The sequence below is a fragment of the Poecile atricapillus genome, chromosome 13 (genome assembly GCF_030490865.1).
Source record: "Poecile atricapillus isolate bPoeAtr1 chromosome 13, bPoeAtr1.hap1, whole genome shotgun sequence".
Lineage (NCBI taxonomy): Eukaryota > Metazoa > Chordata > Aves > Passeriformes > Paridae > Poecile > Poecile atricapillus.
The window spans coordinates 2,148,420-2,171,909 of record NC_081261.1 but is presented as its reverse complement, the minus strand read 5'-3'; the positions used below and the strand labels follow the sequence as shown (position 1 = coordinate 2,171,909).

The 23,490-nt window shown below is 51.2% G+C and overlaps 1 protein-coding gene across 3 annotated transcripts in view; it reads right to left on the bottom strand.

Moving 5' to 3' along the window:
- Positions 1-23,490, bottom strand: part of SH3PXD2B (SH3 and PX domains 2B) — a 61,820-nt gene that overhangs the window by 19,307 nt on the left and 19,023 nt on the right. For all 3 annotated transcript variants that reach the window (XM_058848455.1, XM_058848456.1, XM_058848457.1), the window contains exons 3-5: positions 17,665-17,740; positions 10,614-10,690; positions 6,862-6,953 (exon numbers count right to left, since the gene is read on the bottom strand). In XM_058848455.1, coding sequence (XP_058704438.1) covers positions 6,862-6,953; positions 10,614-10,690; positions 17,665-17,740 — 245 coding nt within the window. The remainder of the gene's footprint in view (positions 1-6,861; positions 6,954-10,613; positions 10,691-17,664; positions 17,741-23,490) is intronic.

Sequence of the window (23,490 nt, the reverse complement as noted above, 5' to 3'; positions counted from 1 at the left end):
TTTCCCCCTGCCTTCTGCTAAACCCATCACTGGAACTCATCCCCTGCTGAGTAAGGGGGCAAGGAAGGAGCTGCAATTTCACTTTGCTGCCGGGATCTTCCTGGCAGGGACACAAAGAGCTGCAGGTCTGAGGAGCAGCAGCCCCAGCCCAAGCTCCTCAGAGGGGACAGGAGCTCAGACAAGACAGGAAACAGCAGCAAACTCCCGGCAGCATCTCCTCCTCCTCCTCCTCAGATCCCTGTGGAGCAGAGAAGGGCAGCAGCAGAGCTCACGTGCATGGCTCCCTGGAAACTCATGGCTCCAGCAGAAGAGAAGGAAAAACCACTCTGCCTTGCCCTGTAAATCTCATTTAGCTCCAGCCCCCCAGCAGTAACCCCCACAGTTACAAGGCACTGAGGCAGAGCTGTGACAAGGGGACACCAACCTGCCCCACGGGGCTGGAAAAACTCAGGAATGCTTCTCCAGCTGCTTCCCAGAACTCTGAAGGGTTGCTGTGTGGCTGGAGCCTCACTTAAAGCTCTGAGCCAACACCACAGTCTCAGTGGGCCCAGCTCAGTGTCCTTCAGGAACCTCATAATCCCCTGGAAGGAAACTCTGACACATGGAGAACTCTTAGCACATTCAATAATCTCCATGCCATGGGGTTGTTGTTTTTTAGGAAAAGAGAGTCAGGTTTCTCAAGCATCCTCTCTAGGCAGCATCCCCATGGATCCAGGGCTGGGAAGGAGTGAGATGGAGAGCACAGGGGTTCAGCAAAGTGAGAGACTGGGAGGTGAATTAAAAACTAAGAGGCTGCTTTTCAACAGCTTGTAAGACAACTGTTAAACTACTCACTGCAGGATGCTGGGGACACTGAAATTCTTCATGGACTTACAGGGTCATAATTCAGGCAGGAAATGTTAATTAAAAGTCATTCATTATAAACCCAGGTCTAAAGAAGAGTTGTTACAAGCTGGCTTGAGTTTATAAACTCTTTCCTAAGGCACATTTGGTGGCTGCTGGGCCAGGCAGGTCCCAGGGCTGCAGGGAGGTGGCCCTGAGGTTGTCACACAGAAAAACCCACCTTGCAGTGGGACTCACAGGAGAAAAGTGCCCCCAAATGTGGTTTTGGGAACCTCAGCACTGGCCCTGCTGCCACAGCCAGCTCATGAATAGGTGAAGGACTGGAGCACCAACACAAGGAAAACAACTGCAGCTGCTGCAAACCCACACAGGAGCCACATCAAATGGGACGGATCTGAGGTCAGCATTCCAAGAAAACATCTCCCTCATATAAAATAAAAAACCCTTCTCTTGTTAAAAAAAAATAAATCCTGCTGTAATACAGTAATGCCACCAAAATAGCTGTCAGGAGGGGGTTCATCTCCAAAGCATTCAGCAAGCTTGGAGATGTTTGCAAAATTTATGGAGGCGGGGAATGGGGTACAAGAGAGCCCTTGTTTGGGAGAAGTGATGTTTAGCAAATGCTCCAGCAGCACTGAAAGGAGCCCCTGTCCCCACACTCCAGGGACACTGCAGAGTCAGCCAAGCTGAGCCCTCAGGCTCAGAACCTGCCCTGGCAGCTCAGAAAACCCAGTGCTCTGTCCAGGGACCTGGCACAAAGCAGGTTTCTGCAGAAATTGGGTATTTCTGGCTGCTGTCATCCAGGAAAGCCGGCTCTCGGCAGAAGGGGAAGGAGGAGGCTGTCTTGGAGCTGGGATCCAGCCTCAACTCCTGCTGAATGTGCACGTGGGCATCAGGAGAAATGCAAAACAACTTTGTGCACAAGCTGTGAGAGCAGGACACGACCCCAAAGCTACAGGCCAGCAAGAATCCTTATCCAAACCAACATCCACCAACTCATGGGTCTCTGGCTCACCAGCAGAAGCTCCTGGAGAGGCTTCCTGCAGCCCCTCCATCCTAGAGCAGGGACAAAGTTCAAAGCAACAACTTTTATAAGTGTCTTATGCATGATGGGCTGCTCAGCTCCTGAAAAAACCCAGTGCAAGATGCTTTTCATTGAAGAGGTTTCTCATGGCCAGGGGTACATCCCATCCCCAGCCTCTGGGAACAGCACATTCCCCACCACATCCCACCTGGAACTGTGGGCAGTGAATAAATAACTACTTGGTCATATTAATGACTTGTTAGTCATTAATATTAATAACTTATTAATAACTATTAGGGCCTTGCTTCTCTACAGAGTTAACCTGGGCTCCCTCATGTCCCACAGCCGAAATTCAGCTGGAGGAGAGAGCAGCTGAATGCTTTGACTCAGCAGTGGCTCCGTGCCCAGCCCTTCAGCCTTCCCCAGCACCTCTGCTGTGGTTAAAAACAGCTCTGAACTGCACAAGTGGGGTGGGAGGTGAGGGGGGTGCACACAGAACCTCCCACCTCAGCATCCTGTGCTGGTCAGACCTGCTGGGAGACGTGGGGAGCAGGAATTTGATGACTTCTCTTCTTTGAAGCTGCAGGGCTTCCATCCAACACTGAGGAGAAAAATCCCACATCCCCCAGATTGCTAACTTTCCAGAGATCTCTTTTTCCATAACCATTTCTCTTCTCCTTCTTTCCTCAGTGCTCTTCACAAATTCCTCTGGATTCAGCCTCATTCTGACCCACTCTGGGCAGCTCTGTGAGTTGGAAGCAGTGGAGTAATTCCAGTCCAGAGCTTGCTGGACAGGGATCCACATCACAAAGGCCACCAGTTGTCACTGACTGCAGAAATCCTGCCACCTCCCTCTGCTCTCCTGCTTGATGTGGTCTCTCCAGGCAGGAGGACACAGCAAAGTTGGGGATGAGGAAGGAGGGGATGGAGGGAGAGCTTCACCTCCCTGTTCCACCCACCAAGTGCTGGAGAATCCTGTCTCGACTCCACTCCTGGCTGTGACATCCTGCCCAGCTGGGAGCAGTGGTGGAAGGAGGAGGAATGAAGTCAGAATTTGACCCTTTTCCTCTCCTCAGGACAGGCTGGAGAGCAGGTGGGAGGTTGGGAAGGGCTGAGGAGCTCAGCTGAGAGCCAGCAGGGACCAGTTGGTGTTGTTCAGCACAGGGCTGCTGAAAGGAGCTGCACTGCAGGAAAAGCAGGAGAGCCCTGGCCCAGCCCAGGGAGAGCTCCAGCTCTGGGGAAAACAACACCACAGGGGCCTGGAGAGAAATGCTTGGGCTGTCCAACCTCCTCTTTCCATTCCCAAACACTGCCAGAACCAAGGACTGAATTCCACAAACTGCACTTCAACCAGAGCTCCATTAACTGCAGTTAAACCAGAATTCCATGAGCTGCAGTTAAACCAGAGCTCCATGAACTGCAGTTAAACCAGAGCTCCATTAACTGCAGTTAAACCAGAGCTCCATGAGCTGCAGTTAAACCAGAGCTCCATGAACTGCAGTTAAACCAGAATTCCATGAGCTACAGTTAAACCAGAGCTCCATGAACTGCAGTTAAACCAGAGCTCCATGAGCTGCAGTTGAACCAGAATTCCAAGGACTACAGTTAAACCAGAGCTCCAAGGGCTGGAGCCAACTGTGGCCCCTGGCAGGGTTTGACATCCTGGGGTGACATCCCTGGCTGGAGCCTGAGCTGCACACCAGGCAGAACAAGCACAGGGTGCATCCAACAGCACTCACAGGCACGTGTCCCTCACTGCCACCCTCAGGGCAGGGGCTGACCAGAGCTGTCAGCCAGGGAGGCCAAGGGAAGGGACAGGGAGCAGGAAGGCTCCTGTGAGAGTGGCTGACCAGTCCTTTTTCCTCTCCCTCATTCCCTCCTTTCAGCCACCCAGCATAAAAATCCATCTTTTTTTTTTTTTTTCTTTTTTTTTTCCCTTTCCCCCACTCTGTTCATGGCCTGGCTCCCTTTCAAATTCCCAGAGCAAAGTATTTATCTGCTGGATGAAGGATGACATCCGGCCAAAGCCCAGACACGCCATCACGTCTGATCCAGCCCAGCCGTCTATCACAGCTCCCATCTCGTTATTGCTGAGCTGGCAGCATTCCAGGCCTCGGGAATGGGCTCCCAATCCCTCCAGAGGAGACAGTCAAGGACTTTTATTAATTAGCATTTTGAATTGTAGCTAATAAATACCCTTCTGGCACTGGGAATGGGATGAGGACACAACGGGGATGTCCTTGAGATGCTGGAGGCAAAGGGACAAGGGGCACCCACTGAGCCCCTCTGTGCTGCAAGCTTGAATCTCCTCCCTGGAGAGCAGCAGGAAGGGAAGCAGCACATTCTCCATGGAAAGGAGGAGGAGGAAGGGAAGCAGCACATTCTCCATGGAAAGGAGGAGGAAGGGAAGCAGCACATTCTCCATGGAGAGCAGGAAGGGAAGCAGCACATTCTCCATGGAGAGGAGGAAGGGAAGCAGCACATTCTCCATGGAGAGCAGGAGGAAGGGAAGCAGCACATTCTCCATGGAGAGGAGGAGGAAGGGAAGCAGCACATTCTCCATGGAGAGGAGGAAGGGAAGCAGCACATTCTTCATGGAAAGGAGGAGGAAGGGAAGCAGCACATTCTCCATGGAAAGGAGGAAGGGAAGCAGCACATTCTCCATGGAAAGGAGGAAGGGAAGCAGCACATTCTCCATGGAAAGGAGGAAGGGAAGCAGCACATTCTCCATGGAGAGCAGCAGGAAGGGAAGCAGCACATTCTCCATGGAGAGGAGGAGGAAGGGAAGCAGCACATTCTCCATGGAGAGGAGGAGGAAGGGAAGCAGCACATTCTCCATGGAGAGGAGGAGGAAGGGAAGCAGCACATTCTCCATGGAGAGCAGGAGGAAGGGAAGCAGCACATTCTCCATGGAGAGGAGGAGGAAGGGAAGCAGCACATTCTCCATGGAGAGGAGGAAGGGAAGCAGCACATTCTCCATGGAGAGGAGGAGGAAGGGAAGCAGCACATTCTCCATGGAGAGGAGGAAGGGAAGCAGCACATTCTCCATGGAGAGCAGCAGGAAGGGAAGCAGCACATTCTCCATGGAGAGGAGGAGGAAGGGAAGCAGCACATTCTCCATGGAGAGGAGGAAGGGAAGCAGCACATTCTCCATGGAGAGGAGGAGGAAGGGAAGCAGCACATTCTCCATGGAGAGGAGGAGGAAGGGAAGCAGCATGACCACCACTGGGTTCAGCATCACCCACTCACCCACCCAGCCCTGCAGTGGCCAAAAGTCACAAACTCACAGAATTTTGCACCCCGTCCCCTGTGGATTGTCCCACCACAGAAACATATTTGGGATTGGGCTCCAGCCAGTGCTTGTCTCTCAGACCCACAGCAGGGAGCTGGCAGGGGACTGGCCCTGATGGCTGCAAGGACAGAGAGCTGGGAGCTCCAGCTGCAAGCACAGCAGCTCACAGGGCTGCCCCACTCAGCACCCACCCCTGAATGCTCTGGCCACAGTGCCCACCCTGCCTCGTTTCTGGCTCGGCCTAAAAGACAAAATAAAGGTGAGGAGAGCAGGTGAGAGACTGAAGCTGCCCTTCCATCCCCCATGGCTGATGCCACGAGCTGCAGGCGGCTCCAAGACCTGACTCCTATTGCAGGGCAGCTCCTCCCCTTGTGCAGGGCTCAAAGATCCGCACACAGGCAGTGCCAGACATCCCAAAACAGCACCACCCTCTGATACCCCCTCTCTGATGTCCCTGCAAGCTCTGATGTCCTGGTGTCCCTTGCTTGTCCCTGGGCTGAGCTTTCCCTGAGGGATGACCTTCCCTGAGGGATGACCTTCCCTGAGGGATGACCCACGGGGCAGCAGGTTAAGTGGTGAGCAATAGCTGGGCAGGACAGATGAGAGCATCAGCGACAGCAAGCAATTAGTTAATGGGTTCTGGGGCTCTCAGACCAATCTCATCAATGACCACGAGCTGCTGGAGAAATGATGAAAAGCTGAGCCAATAGAAACAGGAGCCAAAGGAGGAAAGCAGGGATGGGGGAAGGGGGAGTTAAAAGAGGGAATGAAAATAATCAAAAACCCAGGGAGAAGATGTAGTCCACCCAAGCATGATACTGAGCTGGAGACCTGACAGACCCAGCTGCTGCTCAGGGGAGAAAAACCAAAATCCCTTTATCTACCTCCACACCCTTCTAATAGAGAATGGTGTCAAATCAATTTATTGCCTTTCCCCTCACAATCAATCAGGCTTCCTCCACTGCTCAGGCTCTGCTGGAGCCGTGTCACGTGCAGCAGGGAAAGGGAGAGCAGCAGAGCAGGACACGGGGGCGGCTGCTCAGATTTATGCTGCTCATGATTAGTAAGAGATGGGTGGCTCCTGGCCAGAGCAGCTCATAGTCACAAGACTTAGAACCACACCGAGTTGTGTAAGGCACGCAAGATTCCCTGCAAACCTTCCTGGCTTTGCATGGAGAGGCTCTGGAGCGTTGTTATGGATGGGGCTCGTGGATATGGCTGAGGGAAAGCGCCTTTCCAGCGAGGCAGAGGTTGCTGCAAACGTGTGAAGTGAGGCTTTTCAGGCTGATCATGTTCCTGAGACTGGTATTTGCAAGTAGAAAGAGGCTCAGGAAGGGACCAACACTTCATGGGAAGATGAAATGTTTCCACTTCCCCACAAAGGTGTCGACACTGAGCTTTACAGCCTCTCCATGAAAGTCTCCAAATCCCAGATCTCTCACTCGCTAGGGAACTGCTCATGAACACCAGAGTCATGGATATCAGCAAGTCCAAGGCAGTTCATGTCCCACCAGGATCCCAGTTCGTGTCACACCAGGATCCCAGTTCATGTCCCACCAGGATCCCAGTTTGTATCCCATCAGGATCCCAGTTTATCCCACCAGGATCCCAGTTTGTCCCACCAGGATCCCAGTTTATCCCACCAGGATCCCAGTTTGTGTCCCACCAGGATCCAGCAGTGGCAGCCACCCACCCAACTCACTCTTTGGGGGGGGTCAAGTCATCAGGTCGTGTCTCGAAGAACTGCAGCACCTCCTCGCACTGGGAGATGTAGGGAGGCAGCTGGATCAGAGCCTGAGGAGCAAACACAGACACGGGTGATGGGAAGCACCAAAACTGTGCAAGGAGCCCAGGGAGGACTCCTGGGAGTGCAGGGAGCTGGGACATGAGTGGCACCCAGGGGACCCCAGCACAGGCTGGAGAGAAGCACAGCAAACCCAGAGAGCCCCACTCGCACCCAGCACCCCACCCTGCTGCAATAAAGGAGAATAAGCAGAGACTGGCCAGGCCCTGCTTAGCCAGCTCCAGTTTTTTGGCAGATGTTGTATCAGAGGGTGAGAGCCACAGGGGTGTCCATCCAGCCTCCCAGCTCAGCTTCCCAGCTTGGAGCAGCCATCCTTAGGACAGGCTGGGCAGCTTGCACGTGGCAGACTCTCAGTGCCATCCCAGCACATCCTAAAAATGCCTCCCTGGGCAATGGCAGCTTGGGAAGGGGCAGGGAGAGAAGCAAGGGAAGCAAAAGCACAGACACCAGGGCTGGGAGGCTGCTCTGTGGCACAGCAGGAGATGTGAAATTCCTTCCCTTCAAGGAATTGGTTGTAAAAAAGCTCCAACAGTGGGACCTGCAGGGTGAGAGTGCCTGGCTGGGGAGGCAATGGAAAAAGGGAGCATTTCAAATGAGGGAGCAGAGCAGAGCCACAGCCCAACCTGGAGAAGATTTATAACCGGTTTTCTGCACAATTCCCCCTCCCCTCTGTCTGCTGTCCCAGCAGTCTCGTGACTGCAGTGTGGGCAGAGCAAACCTCCCCTCATTTCTCTCCAGGAGACAAAGCCACAGCTGCAGAGCCTCGGGGTGACCACAGAGATCAGATGTGGCTCCTTCTTGCCCCAAGTGCTGGCCCCCAAAACCCTTCCAGGCACTGAGCAGCCAGTCCCTCAGTGCCAGCACAGCAGACTGTCAGACCACTAATCATGGGCCAGACGTGAACAGGATCATGTGAGACACAGCAGAGAGAAAACACTCCCTCCATGGCTTTTGGGCCCAGGGAAGGGCTATTCAAATAGCAGGTTTTGCACGGATTCCATTCCCATGTGGTACCACTCCCCAGCTCCAGCTAGATCCCGTGATCTAAGCGATATCCCCCGTGCCAAAATCCATGGATTTTGTGGCCTGGAGAAGGCTCTGTGCCCTCTGGAAGCAGGGGGTGATCCCAGGGAACACCCTGTGCTGGAAGGAGGAGACACAAGGCCCACTGCTCATTTCCCAGGGTGTTCTGAAGGAAGCCTAGAGCTGACCCTGCTGGCCACTACATCAGCAAGTGTGGCACAAACAGCCTGATGTCTGTCCCAGCTCTGGCCCTGCCACCCAGAGCAGTGACCTGGGCAGGGCCATCAGGACACAGCTTTGGCCCATGGTGTTGGAGCCACAGCAAAATCACCTTTCCCATCCTGCTGCCTGCAGGCCTGAGGGGAAAGGACCAAAGACAGAGAACCCTTGTTGGATTAAAATCTGTTTTGCAGGCAGTGAGAAAGGGTCATTCTCCAGCAGCAGCAATTTCAGTCTCTTTGGGGTAGAGCATCACCACTCCTTCATCAACCTCCCTCAAACCCTTTCCCAAAATCCCTTAGGCAGGAGGAAGGCAGATCCCACACCACGAGAAAGACCAGCAGATGTGGAACACAGAGAGAATAAACAGGAGAAATGGGAGGACATTTTGTGTCTCTGCTCCCTCTCCTTACCAGTCCCATGGCTGTCTGAAGTCTCATTTAGCATCTCATTGCTCTTACCAGTTGCTCTGATTCCTTTGCTGCTTTTCCCGCACTTTATCTTAAATTGCCCCATTTTTCAGTACCACAGGAGCTGGAACAGAGCCCTTCAGCAGGAGCACTGCCCTGTGAAAGCAGTGGCTCCCCCCTCTTTTGCTCCTCTTCCCTACTTCCATCCCAAATCTCACCCATCCTCTTTGCAGGGCTCTCCCAGAGAACAAAGACGCCCAACTTCCCTCAGAGGAGATGGCAATAAAGCAGAAACGTCCTTACACAGCTTTCTGCTGCTAATTCCTTGCTCCTTTTACCTCTCTGCAGGCCCTGGTCAGTCCCACAGCCACCTCAGCTCAGCTGCTTTCCGGGTAAGCAGCAGCAGCAGCTCCAGGCCAGGCAGGGAGAGCTCGGAATTCCTGGGTGATGCATTAACAGGAGGAGGAGAGCACAGCTCCCTAAGTGGGTCATATAACATCAGCCATTACGTTCCAGTTGTTAAGTCAAATGGCTTCATTATATTTTATGCCACTAATGGCATTGCTCTGAAAGAGGCAGCTGCAGCATTTTATCACCGAGGGACGTTTTCTTCCCCAAAATTGAATTTACGGCCACGTCTGTCTGTGGAGCTGACACAGTTCAGTGGCTCGGGAGACAAGGGGCCAAGCACCATCAGCTTCCCCCAGGACAGCTCAGAGCACACCCTGTAGCACATCTCCATCACTCTGCCCTCACCTGCTGTCCTGGCCAGCGGTGATCCTCATCTGCAGCCCCTCTGCAGAGCTGCCAAGATGCATTTCCTAATTCATCTCCATCGCTGGAATTGTTATTCCAGCCACGGCCTCCCTGGCTCAGGCCCAAACCCCACAGCCACACAAAGGCACTGCCACACCTCCCTCACCTGAGGGATGGATATTTTACCATTTCCCCATCTTCTCCCGGGGGTTTTACAGTCTTTCATGTATTCCCAGCACCATTCAGACTGGATTTTGGAGGTACCAGTCCTACCATGGCTGCTGCAAGTACTAATGCACATCTTTGATGGGAGATGTGACACATTTTATTTGTGTGAAAATAATTTGTTGTGTTTTGTTTCCCCTGCCAAAAAAAAAAAAATCTGCCCCAAAATCATTAATTTCCCTTACACTTCAGCCCAGTTTTATATCCTTCAAGAGTATGGAGCAAGTTGTCTCAGCCTTCTCTCTGTCCCAATAATTTTCTGAGGTACAAGTCACCTTTGTAACCAGTAACTGGAGTTTGCATCCCAGTTGGGAACCACCTCACCATCCTACAGCCTCAAGTGCTGCCTGCTACATAAAACAGGAGGCTTTTTCCCAAGAGATGGGAAAGGAAAGGCTCCCTGAGGGGCTGAGTCCTTCAAACCACAACCATTTCCCTCCAAAGCTGTGGTGATGTCCAGCCTTCTGAAGCCAGGTTCTTCCCAGCCCTTCCAGAGCTGGTTCTGCCTTGCAGCTGGAGGAGGGACAGGAGGAATGCAAAGCCCAGCAGCAGGGTGCAGACTGGAGTGGGGCTGGCCACCTCTGCCCCCTGCAAGCCAGGCCTCCAAGCCCCCAGCAGAGAAAAGCTAAACTGGGTGGGTTTTAATGAGAAAAAGGGATTGAGAGCAGGGGCTAACCCACACTTCCCGTGATCCTTAAATTGTGCCAAGGGAAATACAGGCTGGAGATCAGGAAAAGGTTTTTTCCAGAAAGGGTGGTAAAGCTCTGGAATGGTCTGCCTTGGGAGGTGGGGGAGTCACCATCCCTGGATGTGTTAAAGAACACTGGATGTGGCACTCGGTGCCGTGGGCTGGTTGAGGTGGTGGGGCTGGGCTGGGCTCGATGATCCTGCAGGACTCTCCCAAGCTGGTGATTCTGTGTGATTCTGTGTCAGTGCATCAGGATGGAGCTGGATGGAGCTGGATGGAGCTGGATGGAGCTGGGATTGCCCTTGGTGGGTGTTGGAAGCCCTCCTTACCTTGCAGTACTCATCAATGGGGATCAGGCGCTTGACCGCGACGTCGCGGATGTGGCTCCGGCGGAAGAGGATCTTCCCTGGAACACAACAGGAGGGGACACAAGGGCAGGTCAGCACAACACTCTTGGGAATCACCCTCTCAGGACCTTTTCCCTGCACACCCTCTTCTAGCCAAAAGCACCATAGCCAAAAGAAGCCCATTTCCTCACACACATTAAACCCGGTCAGAACCAGGCACAGTTCAGGTGGCAAGGACATTCCAGGAGAGAAGAGGAAACAGTTCCCAGCAAACTGCATCCCCCTGGTCTCTCACCAGTGTGGCAATGACGAGGAGGAGCCCCCATCAAAGCCTGACACCTCTCTGTTTGCTGGTGTGGACAGAATCCCTGGCAAACGCTGGCAGGACATCCCTTGTCCCATTGTCCAGCTCTAGTGTGGGCAGCAGCCAAGCCAGAGGGATTTTCCCCGTGCAGCTCCTGGTCCTGGAAGCCTCAGTGTCGGGACTGCAGCTCTGAGTCAGACCTATAGAATTTTCCTTCCTGTCTGGGGTTTATTTTTGTTCTCCATTAATGGGATCCTCTTGCCACTCCGTTTCCTCCCCTCTGGCTTATGGTACAGGCCTCTTTCCTTTGAAGCCTAATGAGTCCTAAATGCTTCAAGCTGCTCTCTCAGAGAACAGCTTCTCTGGCATTTAATGAGACAAAAGCCATTAGCAGACAGCGAAACAGATACGGGATCAAAAGGGTTGGTACGTGGCAGGATTTCAGACCGCTTCCCAAAGCTCCAGGAACTGGCACTGCTCTGCAGCACAATCACCTGGAAAATTCTGCTTTGGGGGATTGGGGTGGAATGAAGCTCCCTCAAGTTCCTCCTGGCATCTCCAATACCACAGGAAAGGCTTTTTGGTGCCTGTTTGGGTTTCCAATCCCATCCCTGAACACAAGGAGAGCAAGAATCCCTTCATTTATCAAAGAGGTCACACGGGGCAACCCAGAAGCCAAACTCCCCTCACTCCATCCTTGCAAACCACTCGAGGGCAGGGAAAAAGCACTTGGAGGGTCACACCATGGCTTTGTCCCTCCTGTGGGACTTCTCAGGAGCCCTGGAATTACTGAAGCCATGGGCTGGATGCTACCAAGAACAGGACACAGGAAAATGGTCAGATGATTATGACAATTTTAAATTCAGGGCTGAGTCATTGATCAGAATTTTAAATCCAGGGCTGGGTGATTTATCCCAATTTTAAATCCAGGGCTGGGTCACCCCTTGTGCTTCTCCATGGCTTGGCCAGGAGCTGGATCACGGGTGACTCGTACAAGCTGCCAATGCATTTTTGAAGCAGAGATGAACTGAAGCCAGGCCAACTTCAGCTTGCAAAGAGCACGAGCAAGAACCTGCTGGAGGAGCCAAATCTCCTGCCAGGCTCAGTTACTGCTTTGAAACAGGAGCACACAGTGAAGCCACTGAGAGGCAGCTCCTGCAGTGAAAGGGTCGGGGTCAGCCCAGCCCAGCACTGCTCCTCATTTCTGGGCTGTTGGCAGCGGGGCTGGGACACTGATGGTGGGAAATGCTCTGCCCTGCAGTGCATTCCTTCTCCAAGCACACCAAGAAGAGCCAAATCTGGCAGCATTTGTGACAGAGTGAGAACAAAATCCCCCTCTATCCAGCCTTTCTCTGTTTTGAGGGTGAAGAGTCTGGGAACAGGGAATTTATCTGGAAAGACTGGGAGCAGCACCCAGGTCGGAGCTCCATTCCTTGCCCTGAGCAATTCTTTTCCATCTGACAAGAGAATGACCAAGTTTTCCCTTCCCATCAGCAATCCCAGTGCGTTTGCTGCCGAGGATCCTGTTTGAATGATGATTGCTGAAAAAGATGAATGGATCACACCAGTTCTGCTGGCAGTGGTTGGGAGTGGCTGTTTTGGTTCTAGGTCTGCCAAAATGAAATCACTGATGGGTGGGTAGGTTATAAATGGCTGAAATAATAAGCTCTGGGTGTGGGAATATTGAAATGTTTAACAAACATATGCTAGTGAGTAATAATAAAAAGAATACAGTTTGGGGGAATAAATTCATCACAAGTGATCTTAAATTAGCCCAGGCATGGAGCATATGAACCAGCAGGAAATCCAGCTCCTCTCTCCATTTGCTCTAGATCTGTTTTTTTCAACAAGGAAGTTTATTTTCTAACAAAAAGCTGACTTTAATCGAAATGCCTAATTAACATAATTGCAGCCCCTTCAGTGCTGCCAAATCCAGCCATAGAAACCCCTGACTTGACAGGCAGGAGAAACCACTTCCCTCCTGGAAGGGAAAGGTGGGCAACTTGCAGGGTCAGGGAGATGCAGCATTTCCCTGGGCGTGTTTTCCTTGGCCCAGACCTAAATTTTGGAATAGCAGAACTGTCCAGTGGGGCTTTTCCCGTGGCCAAAGACAACAAAACACCAGGGAAACACAGGAGACTGAGGGGTGCAGGGAGCTGTGAGCAATGCTGCAGCTCCAGGGCACGGTTCCCACCACCCCATTCCCAGCGCTCTCTCCCTGATGATTTTCTTTGGCTGCTTCCAGGATTTGTTAAGGATCCTCAGCCGGGTTCTGGAAGTGTCCAAGACCAGGTTGGATGAGGCTTGGAGCAACCTGGGATAGTGGAAGGTGTCCCTGCCCATGGTGACCTCTAAGGTTCTTCTCCAACCCAAAGCATTCCATGGTTCCATGATTCTAAACTCATTTTTCCCCTCCTGGCACTGCTTCTGCCTCAGGATGAGGAACACCAAGGACAAAACACTGAGGGGAAGCAGCTCTGCTGATAATGGGCTTTTCCAGCAGCTGCAAAGGTCACTGCTGCTGCAGGCTCCACTTGCCCAGCTTCTTGTCACAATCCCAGGAGTCAGAAATAATTAGATTTTCTTATTTACATAGATAATGTTATGCATGAGCAATTGGAGCAGTGAGGCTCCATCCCTGCTGGCACCAGGAATTCCCTCCAGCAGGAAGTGTGGTAAAATACACTGTCCTTTACACAAACAAAGCTAAGAGAGGACTGAGCATTTATCACCCAGAAATGTGTCAAACAAGTTGATTTTGGAAAAAGACGACTGAGATAAGGCACTAACACACAATGGCTGCCCTGGCTGTGCAAGCACCCAGCTCCAGGATGTGCTGCCTGCTTCTTCTGGATTTTAAAAACCTGTTAATCCCTACAAAGGCAAAGAGAAGCTCTACTGAAGGTATTTTGTCTGGCCATGAAAATTCCTCTGCCAGAAAGGATCTGTTCTCCCAGGAGTGGAAGAACCAAACTCCTCAGTGGGTAATCAAGGCTGATTTGCTTTATCTGACTGACCCAGAGCAAAAATTGATGGAGCACCTCCTAAAGGTGGGGCTGGAAAAAAAATACAGCCTGGTCCTCACTGCTTCAGGCCTTCAATGGGACTGAAAAGTGCCAGGAAACCTTGGGGAAAAGGCTGATAAGGAATTTGGGTCTCCAGCAGTGAGAGACAGAGCAGGCAGGCCACAGGAGGGGTTAATCTCTCCAAACAAACAAAAGCAGGGAAAAGGGATCTGCAAATTCCTCCTGTGGGAATTCTCCAGGCACAGCTGGTGCTACACTGGGAGCGAGGAGCTGGAGATTGTAAAAGGCAGAGGGACCTCAAGCAGCAAAACTGTGGAGCCAAAGGCTGGATCTCCAGCGAGCTGAGAACCCCAAAGACATCCCCCTGGCCATCCCAGCTGTGAACCAAGCCAGGAATTCCAAGAGTGGAAAAGCAGCTGTGCCTCCTGCTTTACCCTGAAGGAGTCCCCCCATTCTGCCCCCACCCCACAGCCTCGGAAAGAATTCACTGCTCTGCACCTTTCAAATCACATCCAGATTTTCCCTGGCACGGGTTCCAAACTCACTTCAGCAAAAAGGCAGCCCTGAATGTACACGTAATTAATCCCAGCCCCTGGAGCAGCCAGCTATTCCTGGGATGGGGGATCAGCCATGGGAGACGGTGTTTCCAGGAGTCCCACACTCAGCATCTGCTCTGTGCAGGGGTTCAGGGCGGCCTGGAACTGCCCTCCCAAGCTGCTAGAGAAGAAATCCCATCTTATTAGAGCAGAAAATAACAATTAGGGCCCTTGCCCCACCTCCAGCTCAGAGGAAGATGCAACAGGACTGAGCAAAGTCAGGTAGCATAGCTGGAAAAGGGATGAGCTTTCCCCCACTGCCTTCACAGAGGTTCTGTGGTGAGCTAAAGCACCCTCACAGTTGTTCTGGGAGAAAAACCCCGAGTTTGTGTGTGGCACTGATGCCCACACCCTGTGGGCTGGGAAGGGAGCAAAAAGGAGGCCTAATTCTGCTTTTAAAAATGACCTCCCCAAACCCCTTTCCTCCCGCTCCCTTCTCGGGACTTCACTCCTGTCCGCAGCTAAACCTTCCTAAAAAGCAATTTTACAGCCAAAGTGAGCTCAGCCTCAGGCAACCCCTCCTTGCCGAGGCTCACGTTTCCAGCGAGGCAGGAAAGCTGGCCAGGATCTGCACGGAGCTTGGACGGCTCCACATCCCTTAGAAAAGCTGTTTCCTGAAGGACCTGGCACGGGCCTCCCCGGCAGGCCCAGCTGAGCTCATTTGTTTTCCCAGCTCCTTCTTTCCTGGGGTCTCCAGGTTGGGTGGAACCTCGCTGGGGATGTTCCAGCTGGGAACCCACAGGGCTCTGCTGGCGCCAGGCACGGGCTGGGTGCTGCCACAGCTGCTCCAGCGCCACAAAAAACCTCTGCCAGGGGCTCCAGGCCAGCTAAGAGAGCTCAAAAAGCTTCAAATTCTCCCCTCTGTGGCAGCAGAGCTTTTCAGGCATGGAGGAGGAGCGCTGCCAGGAAAAACCCAAGCCCACCAGGCTCTGCTGTGGGATGAAAGCGGTGCCAAGAGCCAGAAAGGGACGAGCCCTGGCCCCAAAGCTCGAGTGCAGCTGCTCTGCTTTGGAGGACCCAGCTCTGTGACTCCACCAGAGCTGAAGGACTTGCACTTAACAAAAAGCCCTTCTGATAGCATCAAAGACCTGCTTCAAGAGGCCAGAGTCTCCAGGAATTTCCCATAAAAAGTCAAATCCTCCAAGCCAGCACTCACTAAACGAGGCAGCACAAAGCTCCTGTGGGCTGGGGGTGTCATGTGGGGTAATCCTGGAATTCCTTCCAGGAATCCAGGCTGACACACAAACCCAGCAGCACCTTCTCAGGCCCTGGGGGTGACCCTGAGCTCAGGACACTCTGGGGTTTGCTAAGGAAGCCAGGGCTGCAGGAGGGATTTTTGGGAATTGCCACAACACCCGGTGCTGCTCCGCAAGGGCCTTCCCAGAAAGCAGAACACTTGCAGGAAACCACCACAGCCAAATCTCCCCTGGTAATGAAACTCAGATGCTCAAAATGGGATTGGGAACAATCTCCAGTACTCCCAGAAGCTGAGCACAAACCCCAGCAAGTCTAGGGAGATAGAACCAGAAAAAAAAAACCTTTTTTTTTGCAGAAAAACAATCCCAGGCTGCTTGACTGAGCTCACCTGGGCTGAGAGAGACAAAGCTGGGGTTCAGCTATAACAAAACTTGTCATCATCCCAAACTGGGAAAGCAAAGAACTGCTCCAGGAAGAAATCAGGCTCCAGTGCAGCCAGTAAATATTGAAAGAGCCTTCCCTTACCCCCAGGTGAAATCCTCTTCCAGAAGCAGAGCTTGCCCACCCTCTGGCTGGGGAGGCTCTGGCTCACTGAACTGCTCCAGGGAAAGCCACCAGCTCCTGACTGCTCCAGCAGGCTGGAGGCCAAAGGCACCACCATTCCCACTCCCAGCATCACAACTTCCCCGAAGCACAGGGCTCCCCAGGCTGTCCCAGCCTTCATTTTCCAGCAATTTCCACCCCCTTTTTCCCACAGTGGAAATCCCAATGACATCTTTCTGAGCGAAGGGAAACTATTCCAACACCAAGGAGAAACAAATACTGGTGAGTGTGAGCAGCAGAGATCCGACCAGGCTTCTCTTCCAAAAATAGCAGCGTTTTGGTGGGAATTTTCTTCAAGTGCAGCACAGCCAAAGCACAAATCCAATTTTTCCAAGTGTTGCCCTTTGCCAATTTGGCTTCTATCTCTCCCTGCTGGCAGGAGCACTTGTACAGCAAGGCCTTTTCTGCTGTAACATCAGGTGAGCTTTGCTTTTGCTGATGCTACAATGCCAGGACAAGCCAGAATCAGAAACCCAGACAGGATCCTCTTGCTCAGAAAGGGATGGAAATGATTTTTTTCCTTTTTTCTTTTCCACACCACTCAGAGAAAAGCAAAGCCCACAATGCCCTTTATGTTTCTAGAAGAGCCAGGAGGCAGAGCACAGCACAAAGGGCTGCACTAAACAGACCTGACAGCCACTGGAAGTGATTATGGTGCCGTGACATTCCTAAATATCCTCATTAGCTGCTCAGGGCTGGGGGTAAAGACAACTCTGTGGTCAGAGAGACTCCCCACAGGCTGCTTATTTTCCCAAGGCATATTTAGAATCTTTTTTCCCCCCACAGCAGCAGGCAGCAGCAATCCCCCACACCACAAAGTGCCACGGATTATCACATTTGTTCTTTGGGCACAAAACCACTCGTGTTGGACATGTCACACCACAGAAATCCTGTCTTGGAGCAGTCACTCCCAAACACCACGGGAGGAAGCTGAGGCTGTCGATCAGCTTGGATTCCATTGTTCTTTCCTTCTCTCTGGATGTCCCCTGGAGCTGCAGGGGACAGGGAAAGCAGTTTTGGGGAGCTTCACACCACTCTCAGCCCTGCTCTGTGCCTGGGGGCTTCTTGGTCTTCCACTCAGGAATTCTGGAGGCACAAGAGAAATCCTGAGGGGTTTAACACTCCCTGGGCACGCTGCTAACAAATCCAGAGGTTTTAAAGGACACACTGCAGGCCAAGAACTCGCTGCTGCCCAGGTGGTTCAGCGGGTTTTACACATAAAATATGTGTATGCTCCCACACAGACTGGAAAAATGCTCCTGCAGGGCAAAAAGCAGCTGGGATTTTGCTGGAGCCTCCTCTCCTACCTGGCAGAAAGGGGATGATCCTTTGCTTGGGGTCCTTCTGGCCTCCTTCCATCGGGAACTTGTCCAGCATCTGCATCTAGAAAAGGAAATGCAAGAGAGGTGAGGGAAGTCAGGGATTCAGTGGCAAGACACAAGGCCAGGAGGGGACGAAGCAGGAGAGGAGACAGAACAGGCTCAGAGATATCCAACCTTTGGATATGAGGAAGGGGAGGAAGATGCAAACTCTCCCTTGCTTTCCCCATGGATCTGAAGTGTCTCCCAGGATTTCTGCAGCTCTCTGCTCCCCAGGGTATTGAAATGGGTCTGACTCTCTCTGTTGGAGCTCCCTGCCTGAATAATTCAGCACTTATGAAAGCACTGGAGACAACCTGCCCAGGAAGTGTCCTGAGCACCTGGAAAATCTAATCAGCCCTCTGCAGCCCTGCACATGCAGTGGTTACACGTTTTTTCCTTGGATCTCAATCCCTGGGATAAGTTATTGAGGTTTGGTGCAGAGGGGACAGACGGAAGGAAGGATTTTCCCTGGTATTTTGAGAAGAAATGAAAACCTCCCCCAAGACTCCCAAAGACAACAGGAAAACCAGAAAGAGCTCTCAGAGTGGAAACAGGAGAACTCAGAACCAGGGTGGCACTGAGCACAGCAGGGCTGTGTTCACAGCTGCCTCCCAAAACAACCAGGAGGTGACAAAAATGTCCCCAGAGCTGGCACCAGCCAGGGACTGTGGTGACATTACAGCAGCCCCAGAGAGGCCAAGATCTCTCCCAGTCCATGAAAATCCAGGCTGGCACCACATCCCTGTCACTCTGTGGAACACTCCTGTTGTGCTGTGGTGGAGAGGAGCCCCCAGCCCTGCTCCTTCTGCAGGGGAGAGCTCGGGGAAGCTTGTGGCTGGAGAAGGGTGAGGAAAACAAGGCACCAACGCTGCACATCTGATTGTGGTTAAACAGCACAACCCTGGAGGCACTGGAAGCAACCCTGGAGGCACTGGAAGCTTTCCCTGCCTCTGCTGCAGCCCCAGCTGAGGATCCCTCACTCCCAGAGCTCTGGAAGCTCCAAGGCACTGACGGTGCTCTCCCACCAGCACGTGTCTGGGCTGTTCCTCTGCCCAGATCCCTTCCCAGCCATGTGATCCCACCAAATCCACCCAGAACTCCAGCTCATCTCCAGCACCTTCTGCTGCACTGCTCAGCCTGGGGACCCTTCTCTGCTCCAGCCCAACCCAGTGCCAGCAGAACCAGCCCAGCCAGGCCAGACCTGCCTGGAAGTAACAAATCCCTCCTTTTTTCTGCTGCAAGGAGGTGAAGAGGTTGCAGAGGGCCTGGAGCACCCTCTGGCATTCACAGGAAGAGGAGAAGTGGGGAAGGAGAGGGCAGGGAGGCTGATCCCATGGATCCCAGCCAGCCTGGCTGCCACATCGCACAGCTCTGGAGGAGGCAGCAGCAAACACCAGCTCATCGCTTTTCCTGGGCATGAGCCCGTGGGAAGAACAGCTGAAAACCTCACTCCAAGGAAAACAAGCTGGCTGTAAGCAGGGGAGGCACTTTGGGATAGAGGATCCACAGAAACCCAGAAAGCACAAAACAGAGGGTGGAAAAGAGCAGCTCCAGACCCAAGGGAAGCCAGCAGGGACAAGGAAGAGCCAGCTGGCAGAGCTCCAGCTTCTGAGGTTCCCCATGTCCTCCCTGCTCCTGCTGATTTTGCAGGATGGGGATGCAGCACAGGTTGTCACGCTGCTCTTGCCAAGGAAAGCAGCCCCAGCTCTGGAAAAGGGATGGGAAAAGGGTAAAAGTTCAGCAACCCTACAAACCCTGGGGGAGGGACACAGGGACAGGCACCAGAGGATGGGCTGCAGATTCCAGTGCCAAGTTTTCTTGGTGGAACACCTTTTCCCAAGAGCTGTGGCATGGCATGGGGAGACTCCCACAAACCCTCTTTGCAGCAAAGGTTCCCATCCAAGCTCCAGACATCACATTCCCAGCCAAGATCCCGGGGAGATGGGCAGACAGGGCAGGGGAGATGCAGACAGACAAAAAAACAGAGGGGCCAAGTCTCGTTCTCAGCAATGCACTCAGCCAGCTCAGGGAGAAAAATGAAGGGGGAAAAAAAAAAACAACCCAGCAACAATTAATCTATTGTTTCTCCCCTTCCAAGATCATTTTTAAGTATTTGTGACAGAGAAGGAAAAAAAAAGGTTGGAGTGGATGCAGTTTGAAGAATTTTGGTGTCTTTTATGATGTGGGAAGCTCTTGTATCCCACTTTTTACTGACCCCTTTGCAGCAGGGAGAGGGATTGCAGCTTCCCAGAGCCAGGACTGGATCCCAAGTGGGGTGTCCAGCCCAGGGCACATTTATCCACATTTATCTCCACCACCAACTTATCTTATCAGTGAGCTGTTTTCCTTACCCAGGAATGTCTGGGCAGTGAGTCTGGAGTGAGGCAGACTGTGAGAATTCCCTGTCCCCATCCCGAGCTGTCCGTTGACAGGAAAATACAGGAAAAATAAACCAGGATAACACCCCCAGGGATGGGCAGCTTTTGAAAAGCAGCTCATGCTGGCAGAGAGCTGCTTCAGCAACAGGAAACTGGTAAGATAATATCCTAATTAGAGCAATTAAGAGTGCTGCAGGGGAGCCTGGGGAGAGGGGAATGTCCCTGCTCAGCAGGATTCCTGGGAAGCAGAAGGTTTTGCCCAAAAAGCAGCTGATGCTGCAGTGCCAGAGGGTTTTACAGCACACAGGGTGACCCCAGAGATCTGGCTGCTGCAGGACATGTCACTTCCCAGCTGGAAAAAGCTTAGAGAAATCGCTGCCAAAACCCCACAGCCTCAAGCCAAGTGCCAGCAGGTAATCAGGTGTGCCACGCTCTGCTTCTCCTCTCATTTCCACAATGCAGAGGAAGAGCTTTTCCCTCTTCTCAAGAGGATTTGCTGAATGTGACAAGAGGAACGAGCAGGAACCGGTGCCCAGGAGGTTCCTGAACACAGGGAAGAACTTCCCTGGGCAGTGCCCAGCCCTGAACAGATCCCAGAGCAGGGATGGGATCTCCTCCCTGGGGATATCCCGGAGCCCTCTGGGCACTCTGCTGTCCCTGTGCTCTGGGATGGCTCTGCTGGAGCAGGGAGGTGACACCAGTGACCCTCTGGGGTCCCTCCCAGCCTGAGGTGACACCAGTGACCCTCTGGGGTCCCTCCCAGCCTGAGGTGACACCAGTGACCCTCTGGGGTCCCTCCCAGCCTGAGGTGACACCAGTGACCCTCTGGGGTCCCCCCCAGCCTGAGGTGACACCAGTGACCCTCTGGGGTCTCTCCCAGCCTGAGGTGACACCAGTGACCCTCTGGGGTCCCTCCCAGCCTGAGGTGACACCAGTGACCCTCTGGGGTCCCTCCCAGCCTGAGGTGACACCAGTGACCCTCTGGGGTCCCTCCCAGTCTGGCCCAGCCTGGATTTTGGGATTTGCTCTGTTTGGCAGGAGTTCAGCCTGAAGCCACACTGCTCCTTGGTGGCCCAGCCAGAGGGAGCCTCCAGCCCAGGGCTGTTATCCAGAGCATCCAGCTTTCCACACTCGAAGGGAAAAGGGGAATGAAAAGGGAATTCAACAAAAGGCTCCCCAGTCTGGCTGGGTGCGCTGGCAGAACCACAAGAGACTCTTTGTGAGAGCAGCAGCAGCAGGGAAGGCACAACCAGCACCACCAGCAGCTGCCCTGAGGAGAAACAAGCCTGGGCCAAGGCTGCTCTCATCCCACTCATCCCACATAAAGTAGGGATTTATTGAAAGGATAAGAAAAAATAATAAAATAAATAAAATATAATAAAAAATAGAATATATAATTATTTATATAGTTTACATATATAAAGTATAGAGATATAATTATAATATCTAATATATAATATATACTGTATATAAATATATATAGTATATATAATATATTATATATGATATTATACATATAAAATATATTATATTTATATATAAATATAGATATTTTTATATAATTTACATTTATATAGATATTTATAATTTATATTTATAAAATATAATATATAAAAATTATATATAAATATAAAAATATAAATTATGTAAATACTTATATGTATTTATAATTTTACATTAATAATTTTTATATATAAACTAGATATATTGTATATATTATAATATATAATTTTAATAATTATATAATTTTATTATTTATAATTAATATTATTTATAATTAATATTATATAATCTTATTATTTATAATATAATATTATAATTAATATTATATTAATTAATATTAATATAATTAATAAGTTTATTGTTTATAATCAATATAATTAATATTATATAATTAATATAATTTATATTAATTTATATAATTAATATAATTAATATTACACTTAGAAATATTGTAACTATATTAAATATTTTAAGTAAAATTTATAATTTATAATATTATTATATAATTATAAGATATAGTAAAATAAAATAATTTTTAAAATAAATAGGATTTATTTAAAGGATGCACCTCGGGCACTGCCAGAGCCCGGCCGTGGCTGCACCCAGGATGGGCCCTGGCTCAGGAATTTCACACTTGGATCAGTTTTGCTCCATTTCCACCTTGGGGTGAATTGTCCATGATGAAAGCTAAAACTTAAGGCATCATTAGCAGCGGGGACATGAGGGACACAGCTCCAGGCTGAGAACCAGGGACTTCTCCAAGTGTTCCCTCAGATCAAAGCACTGGAATCAGCTGGATTGGGAAAGCTCTGCCAAGGAACAGGCTGGGAAGGAGACAGCTGGCAGCAGCTCACAGGATCCTGATGTTTAGTGTCTCTGAGATCCCACAAGAGGCACCTTCCCTGCATCCTCAAGGTCTGGACCAACAGGGGACAGAAAAAAAGCCCAGAAGACAGAAGGATTAACAAGCTGAGATCCCAAATGTGGGATGTCAGTCCTGGGGAAGGGCTCCAGTGGTGCCACGTAATTCCCATTCCATGGCCGTGGGTGCTCACAGCACCAGGAGCTGACACAAGCGAGGAGCACATCTCAAACATCACCAGGAGAGGCAATCCCCACCCCTCCAGCACCAGGAAATGGCATCACAGAGTGTGAAAACCTCAAGGAAAACTCGAAGCATCACTCAGAAATCGACAAAAAAAAGAATTAACTGAGGTCAGAGGGGGGAAAAAAAATAAGGGCCACACAACTGGTCAGCAGCTGCCACTGCAGGAGCAATTTGGAATCACAGGAAGCATTAGGCACACACACCATGAGCTGCACCTGCCTTTTTAGGATCCAAACAGGACAAGGAAAACCTCTCAGGAGCACAAACCCTGCACGTGAGAGCTCCCCTCAAAGCGTCACCTCACCACAGGGACACAAAAAGAGAAAATCTGGAAAGCCTCTGGCCAAATTCATCACCTGCTAAAAAATCCATCACAATTCTGGGTCACCTGTTGGCAGGTACAAAGCTGTCACCCCTCAAATGGAAACCTCAGAGCTCCTGGGAACTTTCCAAGGGGACTTTTTTAAAGTTTCCCGTAGGTGGGAGGGGAACTGGAAAATGCTGATTTGCCAAGAAGAAAGATCAGCAGGTGAGGATTCATTACAATTAATGTTTCAATGTGAACTGCTGAAATTAAAAGGCTTTTTTGCTTTTTTTTTTTTTTTTTTAATGTTTTAAGTGACTCATCAAGGGGAAAGCTTTTCTCAAGAATATTAATAGTGAAAAAAAAAAACCCAAGAGGACGTTTTACATTGAACTGAGCTTCTTTCCTTGCTAAAATTTAAACACTAACTCTCCTCCCCTTTTGAAGACCTTCCCAGCTGGTTTAACTCTTTATGTGGC